The sequence below is a fragment of the Diospyros lotus genome, chromosome 1, assembly GCF_014633365.1.
Source record: "Diospyros lotus cultivar Yz01 chromosome 1, ASM1463336v1, whole genome shotgun sequence".
Classification (NCBI taxonomy): domain Eukaryota; kingdom Viridiplantae; phylum Streptophyta; class Magnoliopsida; order Ericales; family Ebenaceae; genus Diospyros; species Diospyros lotus.
In genome coordinates, this window is record NC_068338.1 from 33,937,251 (window position 1) to 33,946,839 (window position 9,589).

General features: G+C 37.4%; 2 protein-coding genes across 8 annotated transcripts; both read left to right on the forward strand.

The window, feature by feature from the left end:
• The first annotated feature begins 84 nt into the window (after positions 1–84).
• LOC127805639 (adenine DNA glycosylase) lies at positions 85–6,862 on the forward strand. 7 transcript variants are annotated; one of them, XM_052342398.1, is made up of 9 exons: positions 85–907; positions 1,575–1,691; positions 1,775–1,872; positions 2,426–2,967; positions 3,131–3,237; positions 4,049–4,185; positions 4,888–5,324; positions 5,457–5,529; positions 5,622–6,862. In XM_052342398.1, the coding sequence occupies exons 1-6, from the start codon at positions 239–241 to the stop codon at positions 4,058–4,060; spliced, it is 1,545 nt and encodes a 514-aa protein (XP_052198358.1). In that variant the 5' UTR covers positions 85–238; the 3' UTR covers positions 4,061–4,185; positions 4,888–5,324; positions 5,457–5,529; positions 5,622–6,862. The 7 variants fall into 7 exon arrangements, with proteins under 7 accessions (XP_052198358.1, XP_052198361.1, XP_052198353.1 ...); XM_052342393.1 differs by lacking the exon at positions 4,049–4,185 and having other exon boundaries at positions 87–907; positions 4,888–5,002; positions 5,233–5,324; XM_052342392.1 differs by lacking the exon at positions 4,049–4,185 and having other exon boundaries at positions 88–907; positions 4,888–5,119; positions 5,233–5,324.
• LOC127805669 (uncharacterized) lies at positions 6,778–9,304 on the forward strand. The gene is made up of 5 exons (XM_052342427.1): positions 6,778–7,017; positions 7,802–7,874; positions 8,300–8,502; positions 8,588–8,660; positions 8,928–9,304. Exons 1-5 carry the CDS (start codon positions 6,913–6,915, stop codon positions 9,080–9,082), a joined length of 609 nt encoding a protein of 202 aa, XP_052198387.1. The 5' UTR covers positions 6,778–6,912; the 3' UTR covers positions 9,083–9,304.
• The last annotated feature ends 285 nt before the right edge of the window (positions 9,305–9,589 follow it).

Consider the following 9,589-nt stretch of genomic DNA (forward strand, 5'->3'; position numbering starts at 1 on the left):
CTCCAGGTGGTTACAAATTTGAGAGGAAAGAGAAAAAGAATATTTTCTGCCTTATTATTTACTTTCCTTTTTGTTAATTTTGAAATGAAAAAAAGAAAAAAGTTATGTGATAAATAATCTCTTTGAAATTAAAGAGAATAAAATTACCACCTTGTTTGTTTGTTTTTTTTCTTTTTGTGGTAAAGAAAATTACCACTTACCCAACAAGTGGGTCGAAGTTCCATACACAGCCTTAAACATGTCCCCGGCAGCGAATGCTAACTCATATATTCAAACCAATCAGACGGCGGGAAAAATTTGGCACTTGTTCCCATCGTCTCTGTTGCTTACCCATCGTTCGCCGCCAACGGTCGCATCCATGGAAGACGCCGTTGCCGCGAAGAAGAAGAAGAGGAACACGGCGGCGGCGACCACCTCAACCGCTACCACAGAGAAGAGACCACGGCGGGTCAGGCACAGGAAGCCTGAATCGGACGTAGGAGACATAGAAGACTTCGATTTTGGCAGAGACGAAACCCTAGAAATTAGGGTTTCTTTGCTGGACTGGTACGACCGTAACAAGAGGGACCTCCCTTGGCGAAGAATCAGCAGCGTAGATGAAAATGACGACGAAGATGAAGCTGGAAGCGAGAGTAGGGCTTATGCAGTGTGGGTTTCTGAAGTGATGCTTCAGCAGACTAGGGTGCAGACTGTGATCGATTATTTCAACCGTTGGGTGCAGAGATGGCCCACTGTTGGCCATCTTGCTTGTGCTTCAATTGAGGTTTTGTTTGTTTCTTTTGTTCTTTGGTTGATTACTTGGTCAAACTGTGATAACAAGCAGAAAGTATTACCGCAATGGTTGCAGGAGGTGAATGAGATGTGGGCAGGTTTGGGCTATTACAGACGGGCCCGATATCTGCTAGAGGTGTTATTCTCTTTCTCCTTTTAAATAGCTTTGTTCCTCGTGCAGCTAGTTATTCACTTTAACAGGTTTGGTCAAACATTATCCTTCTCATTTTCTGTGAAAATGTAGAAAGGGATTCAGAAACATGATCTGCACTTTGCACATGCGGCTCTGTCTAGCGAAGAATAAATCTCCTTTTGTTTTTGTTGTTGAAGAAATCATCCTTCGTTAGTCATTCAAAAGAAGATTTTATGGCCACTGCCACTTGGTGTAAACAAAAAGTCTAGCAGGTTAAAAAAATGGTAATGCTCTTTGTACGCTTAAGGAATTAGTTGATAATTTTGTGAAGAAATGTCACTAATTCCTTATAAATCTACTATTAATTTATTGAGTGTACAAATATAATTACCGGTAGACATTTCTTCTACATTAACTCTAGCATGGTAAATTGTCTGAGTCTATTATCACTATTGGCTTTATGGGTGCATGACTATTGGCTTTATATGAACCAAAATAAAAGGTTGTCTGATTTTGTCAGGGAAAAATATCTGATCTTTAAAAAGAGCAACAATTTTATAATGAGCAATGGCAGGCATAATCATAATAATGCCCTAAAATAGTTTTCCTTGTCCTGCATCATAGTTTGCCGATTTATGTTACTCTTAATGGTTCTCCTTTAACCTGTTAGGGAGCAAAATTGATTGTTCAAGGAGGAAAATTTCCTGAAACAGTTTCAGATCTTTTGAAGGTCCCAGGAATAGGAGATTATACAGCAGGTGCAATTGCCTCTATAGCATTCAAGGAGGTGGTTAACTTATGTTAAATTATGTGTTATTCATGAGAGGAGATTTTTCTCTGGTTCCGTAATTCCAGAATTTAGTATTTCAGGTGACCCCAATTGTTGACGGAAATGTAGTCAGGGTTCTTGCTAGACTGAAGGCTATTTCTGAAAATCCCAAAGACTCAGTGACAATCAAGAACTTATGGTGCGTTTTTAGTTACCATGATGTTATTGTTCTGCCAAAATCAACTCATTATTGATTGAAGATGGGATAAATAACTCGGTTCCCTGCTTCCCCTTCCCCCTTATTTCACCTCCCCCCTTCAAAGTTATAGGCACGCAAATGCATATTGCATGCATCTGCTTTTCCATGTCTGGTCACTAAAATATGTAGTACAATCTCTGAAATTTGAATAAAGATTGTTGATATTCACAGCTTTAACATTTTGTCCCATATGTCTGTCATTTGGTAGCTCTCTCTCTCTCTCTCGTACATCATTCTTGTCATTGATTTCTAATTGTGGAAATTGTTTGATAGTATTTCTATCTATTATTTACCAATTCATGGTCAGTGCTGTTTGAACATGTATGATGCATCTACAATATTACCATATTCTTGCCCATTCATGATTTTCCTTGTGCGATAAAAAAAAGGTGTATGGTTAGAGCATCAATCTTCCTAATATTCTTCCGTCTTTATTTATCTGACAACTTGTTCAAGTTCTTCCTGATTACTGTTGTATAATCTTTTGGGCCAGGAAATTAGCAGGGCAATTAGTTGATCCTTCTAGACCTGGGGATTTCAACCAGGCTCTGATGGAACTTGGTGCAACATTATGCACTCCCTTGAGCCCAAGCTGCTCTGTCTGTCCTGTTGCAGCCCACTGTCAAGCACTATCTCTGTCCAGGCAGTATACGTCATCACTAGTTACAGATTATCCTATAAAGGTTGTGAAGTCCAAGCAAAGGCATGATTTTTCTGCTGTTAGTGTTGTGGAGATATTGGAAGGTGAATATACTATAGGGGAACATCAATCTGATGGTAAATTTCTTCTTGTTAAGAGGCCAGATGAAGGTTTGCTTGCTGGCCTCTGGGAGTTTCCATCTGTCCTGTTGGGGGGAGAGGCTGACTTGGTCACAAGGAGAGATTCTGTAGATCAATTTTTGAAAGAGTCCTTCAACCTAGATCTCAGGAAGTCCTGTACTGCAGTTTTCAGGGAAGATATTGGAGAATACATCCATATCTTCAGTCACATTCGTCTGAAGATGTATGTGGAATTGTTGGTTTTACATCTAAAAGGTTTGATATGCTTATACTCTCTCTTTCACACACACACATGCATGCGCACACACCGTGAGTGTGAGAGAAATGTGTGCATTATTGCGCACACACTTGCAGAGATATTCATGAGTTAGCTTTCTGTGTTATGCTTAGATTTTTCTTTGCTTTTGTTGGCATTAAGGTGGGATGCATGTTTTGCATGGAAAAACAGACAGCAAAATTAAGGCTTGGAAACTTGTTGATACAAAGACCCTTTCAAGCATGGGATTAACATCTGGAGTAAGAAAGGTAACCAACAATCATCAATCTATATTATTTTATTACCCATTCAGAATGTTATTTGTAGGATCTGACAGTTTCATCACCAATATGGTATGAAATTAGTATTAGGTAAGAGCTAGTGGTTTTCTGACTTTAGTTAACCCAAGTTTGTTTTATGTCAATCACTTGACATTTTATGTGAAATGATGGTTCATTGTGCCTATTATGTTGTTACTGGACACATCAAAGTTGAGCCTCCGTGTGCAAATCGGAATTGGGTAATATAGGTATTGATTTCTACTGGGGCTCAAAAACTTTCCAAGAGGATTAGCAAAAAAAAGAAAGGGGACTGGTTGCTGACCAACCTCCAGCGATATATGACATCGCACAAAATGGCTGTCCTGAGACTCAAATCCTGTTGAGCAATCAAGAGTTTTGATGGCATTCTGTACCATTGTTCTAGATCTTGATTTCTTCTAGTCTTCCTGTTGCATCAAGATTCAGGTCCTTTTCTCATATGATAGATTGATGATTATATATAGATGATGTTTTTATGGAAACCACACGTTAAATTCCACAAGAAGCTCAATGACAATTAGTATCATGAACAGATAATAGACTATAACACATTAGCATAAGAAATTGAACAGATTTGTTTATAGTCAACCACAATCCACAACCAACTTAGCCTCCACAAGATAGGAATAATGATAAGGATACTGCTGCTTGCATTATCTGATTTTCTTTTTCTAGATTTAGCTTAAAATGTTTGGACAAATATAGATTACATGGTTTCAGTTTCAATTTATGTTCCCTATCTGGTTTTTGTCATTCAAAGGTGACTGTGTGACTGGAGAGCATAACCAGGGGAAAACTGATGGAAAGAATAGAAATAGAAGTAATTTGGAGACCTTTGAAACTGAAAGAAATCTCTGTGAATCCGGTTTGACAGGACATGGCTGTCCACCTTCTCAGGTACTGTTGTAGAAAAAACAGTTGAGGGCATGTTTTGACAAATGCAAACTCATTAACTGCAAATTTGATCTTCCTCCTTGATATTTGGATTTTCAACTTTGTACTTTTTGGATGAAAAGCTTGTACTATCTTTTTTCATTATGGCTGTGGTTAATTTAAGATGCACGATTGTACTGTCTTTTCACATATGGTCTCTGTTTTATGCATACAAACTGTATTTTTCATAATTATCTGCATTTGCCATGCCATCATTTGCGCTGTCACAATCATCCTGACGCAGGTATTGAGGGAGATGAAGAGTTGTAAAATTCTAATTATTTAGAAATTTTATAATTCTGGCTATGTGAGGTTTTAGTTATTTAAGAATTTTAGGTTTTATTCCTACTTTAATTAAATTCCAAGTTTAGTTAGAAATTAGGATTTGGATGTTATGTTTTTGCTTCCTTTTTTAATTTGGCTTCTTAGTTTGGCATGGATTTGTGGGCATTGTAAATACCTCACAAATGTAGGATTTATTTACGTTTGGTTTATTGATTGCTGCATATAAAACGTTGGAGAATTGCTCATGCTTTCTCTCTCCTCTAATTCATCTTATTTCTTCTCTATTCTTCTCTACTCTCTAAATTGTCTCAATATTTCTCTGTAATCCCTCTACCATTAATCTTCTCTTATTCATCTTCATCTTCTTTGGTTCTACGCCAGGTATACTCCATGATTCAGAAATACAAGCAGAACAAATCTAAACCCTTACCATGCAAGGCGGGAAAGAAAAGTTCATCAAGAAAATAAAAGCTTTTATGGAGTGAAACAAAATGAGGTTCTTGAGCTCTTTTTTAATCAATTAAGGAGCTACTTTCATAAATTGCTTCAAGGCTTGCTTTTCCAGAAGACTGCATTATTTAGTTTTGGTCAACTAAACATCCACATCTTAGGGGTTCGTGCCTCATAACAAGATGGTTTTCATTTCCTGTCTTAACTTTTGTATGTATTATTTTTGAGACAATCAAAATGTATGTTCACCTTTTCCGTTCCTTTCTTCCTGACCAGATATGGCATCATCTTTCTAACTTCTAAATCAAATGGAGGCCCTTTAACAAGGAAATCCTCACTGGTTTACCTTTGGACAACTTATTGACGAAGTACGTCAAAATATTATTCGCCTTTGAATACTTTTACTACTACTAGGAGGCTTTTCAGCTTATGAGACCCAATACCGTGTTGTAAGTTATTCCAGTTGTGAATCAATCTTGCTTTAACATTGCTGCTAACAGTATTGTTGCGGTTTAAACTGCTGTTGACGATGACAATATAGCAGATGTGGTAGTCAACTCACTTTTTCCAGAGGTAATCTTATTTGGAATCAATTTCTCTCTTTCGAGTTTAGTAGCAGTTCAAAAGTTTCGTTCTTGAACTGAATATTTCTGCTTCTCTTTCAGAAATTTTGCCCCTGTTATTCTTTCTTCTTCACTGGATCATCCGGACCCATTGCTGGCCTTTCACAATCCTTTTTTAAATTCAAGACTCCATGTGTGGTATGACAAACGAATTCAAGTATTTAAAATTTCTATATAATCTGAGTTCAAATGTTTGTTCTGCTCGGTTTGTGTGCTCGAGCTTTGCAATATGGAATTAGCTGTTACCAATCTTTTTTTTTTTTTTTTTTATGGTTTGAGAGGGAGGACCTGCCCTTCTCCCTGCACATTTCATAGATGTTATTAACTTTTACTTATAATTTACAAAGTATGGAAATGAAGATATTATAATAGATAGTAATTATACAAGACAGGATAAGATTAAAATGGAGGTATCCATCATAAGATTAGAATACCTCTTATTAAAAATAAGACATTTGAAACGTAATTAGAATGATATAGTTATGTGAAAAAAATGATAAATATTTTTCTAAGGTGAGTGAATTTTAATGAAAGAAGCAAGGAAGGCAAAAAAGAAAAAGTGGAAAACTCTTAACCATAACAATGTGTTATAAAAATTATAGACAAAATATTAATGAATTAAAATTTATATAACTGATTTTATTAGGTAAAGTAAAGGATTATATGTTATTGTTTTATGGAGATAGACAAAGAAGTGGATGCCCATATTCCATTAGAACGACATTTGTTTGTTTTTTTGCTAAGTATACAATAACGTACTTTTATTAATACCTAATATTCACCGGTCCACTCCGAAGAGAAATATTAAACATTGCCAAAATTTCTGTCAATTTGGGTGGAGCTTAAAAGTTGATGCGATACATACATATGAGTGAATGGTGATTTGTTATCAAATGGGTATGGATATATTTAGTTTGGTGATTTTTTATTTTAATTTTGATAATAGAGATTATTTATATAGGGTTTGGGGTCAATTAAAGCAGAAACCTTTTCTTTTTTTGTTGTATTTGTTCTGGACGTGGGTATTAGAAATTAGGTGAAATTTTGGGCAACACCACACATTGTAAAATGATATAATACTTTATTTGTATTATTTGCATTCTGCAACTGCCAAAAAAACCAGTGGCACGTATTGCCTCAAAACGGCTTGTGGATCAAAGCCACCCTCTTCTTTTCCTCTTTTCTACTTCCTATCGAATCGAAGCCCCTCTCTCTCTCTCTCTCTCTCTCGCCGCAAACCGGAACAATGTCCCACTAACCGCAGAGAAGGATTACTAGAAAGAAAAAGGCATCCCGAATTGCCCTCTCTCTCTCTCTCTCTTTCACGAAGAAAATGGCGGCGGCGGCGGCTGCAGGAGCAGGAGGATCGATGGCAATCTCGAGCTTTGCGTCCTCTTCATACTTCAGACGCGAAGCCAACGCCTCCAAACTGCCAATGGTATTTTGCACTTTCCCGCTTGTAAATATAAATATGTGTTTGTATCTGCTTCGTGGTGCAGTTTCTGAGTCACTCTCTCTACCTTCTGGTGCAATTTGGAACTCTTTGGAGTGTTTCTATGAGGAAGGTAGGCCTGTTGCTTTTCGGCAGAGAATTTAGAATTACATGAAATGGGTGGGTTATGGAAGTCTTGTAGGAAAATGGTTCATCATCTCGGTTAATATCGACACAGGTCTTAACTGATTGATCCTTATTTTTGCAACGCAGAATTTAACCATAAGGGAACATAGAATTACTTTTGACTTGATGGTAAATGGCGAACCAGAAGTTCATACCGTTTCGAGTGCTTTGTACCGTGAGTGTGATTTGTGGACTAATATATGTCTTTGGTGAATTTGTTTAGTCCACATCACAGGAGAGTAGTTTTAGGTTCTTAAACAACAAACAAAAAACATAGAATTACTAAGCCAAATAACCGTGTTCAAGGATACCTGCCAGAAGTTCGTTAACTAGCTCTTTTGTGTGCAAGTGAAAAGAAGTTCTGTGACAATAAAAGAAACTCAAGTGGCGTTTGGAGTATCAGGTCCAACTAGAACAAAAAGGAGCGCTCAGCTGAGTTTTCGATAAACTAACTGGAAAACTCAGTTGAGGTAAAATTTTATACATTCTTCAGGTACTAAAAGTTGTGATTTTTGTCTCTCAGTTCTCTGAAATTATCCTGCAAGAATCATCCTAACACTGACATCATCAATAGTGAAGCCCTTGATATTTGTGATCATTGCAGACGGCTGGTAAATTACCCACTTTGCGCCCGATAATTGCTTGCTCTGCTGTGCAAGAATCATCTACTCCTACAGGTATCGCTTGTTTTATCTTTTAGGTAATTTTAGCTAGATCCCTATTGCTTTGAGCCATTTTAAGGAGACGTCCTATGGCTTAGTTTTGATATTTAAGTCCATGTGCTTTACATTTTTATTTTCTTTTTGTTAAGGCACCTCTTCCAGTTAAAGAACAGATGCAAATATAGCCCAGAATAAAAAAAAAAAAAAAAATGTAAAGCACAAGGAAAGAGGTGTTTATATATATAATAAAGTATAGGTGTCAAGGACCTTTAAATGCTAAAAGTAAATCACAAGACATTTATTTGAAAATGGCGCTAACCACAAAAAATCTAAGTATAGTTTAGCTTTTTATCTCTTCAAGTCCATCTAGTTATTCCAAAATAACACTGTACTGGCTTTTGGGGGGTCTTAGTATTGACATTTATGATTGACAAAACTAGTTGCTCCTGAAACAAAGAAGAAAGAGGAGGCAAAGACAGCTAAAGCAGAAGCTCCTGCGAAGCCAAAGCCAAAACCTCCGGCAAAAGCTCCAGCCAAGCCACTGCCTGAGCTCATGGAAGAGGAGGTGATCCCTTCACTGAAAGCAACTCTTGAAGCCCAAGATGACATCTCTGAGCTTGAGTTATCCTTTGAAGAAAACAGGGTTAGTTCTAAACGCACCACAAATTTGGCCGCTGCGATACAATCTTGCTAATTTTTTCCATTGGTCTTTGCCTATGTTATAACAGCTACAAGGTTCCTTTCTAACGAAGGGCAATCCTTATTCATTTTGGGCCTTCTTCCCCAATGGAGTTCTCACCGGTAAGCCTTCTGATCGAAACTTGAAACCATGCCCCCTACTTCCCCTTCATTGCAGTATAAATAACCACTTTCATAGCATAGCGCTACACATCACCCACAACACTACCAATGGGCAGCCAATGCACCTAACCTCTTGAGCAGCAACCGATCGACCTCACCTCACGGAGTTGACACCATAGTCCTAGAGTTTCCTCATTTTTTTTTTTTATAGAGGGAAAAAAAATACCAAACAAGTGCAAAAATCATTGCTTTCCCCTGTTGGTTCAGGTCCGAAAGGTTTTTCCCTGTCATCGTACGGGTCAGGAGCAAGCACTGTTGAGCCATTCCTCATTGATGAGAAAAAAATAACGGCAAAACACATTGTATTCTGGGTGGAGAAGCGTTTGGCAGCTCAAGGAATAATTCCTGTGTGGAAAGAATAACTAAACTAACTAATTTTGAGGGTAGGTTCCCAATGCAACCAGTTACTACATGTATCAATTTTTGGTTTCATTTGATGATAATGATAATAGCGCTTTCTGTCCATAAAGATTTGCAATTGTTCATATGTAAATGCGTTAGTTTCTTCCAAGAAACACGCCAAATATCATCACTAGTAGTATCATGTTATTCTTGGTACTTTATTTTACAAGAATTCTGTCAAACGATCTTTAAGCAAATCAAAAGTGATGATGAGAGGCAATTCTAGCAGAGGGAAAATTCCCAGCGATATGGGCAAATTCACTTTCATGCACATAATTTTGCCTTAACATGTATTATTATTATATAATTGGCAATTTTTTACTGACTAAAACTAAGAGAGCCTGGAAGACGGGGGACACTTGTGTGCAAAACAAGTAGATCCAACCTCTCACCCATTACGTTAGGCTCACTGTTTAAACCCAACTGGTAATGGTGGGAGACCACCAGGCCCCAAATGATAAGGCTGT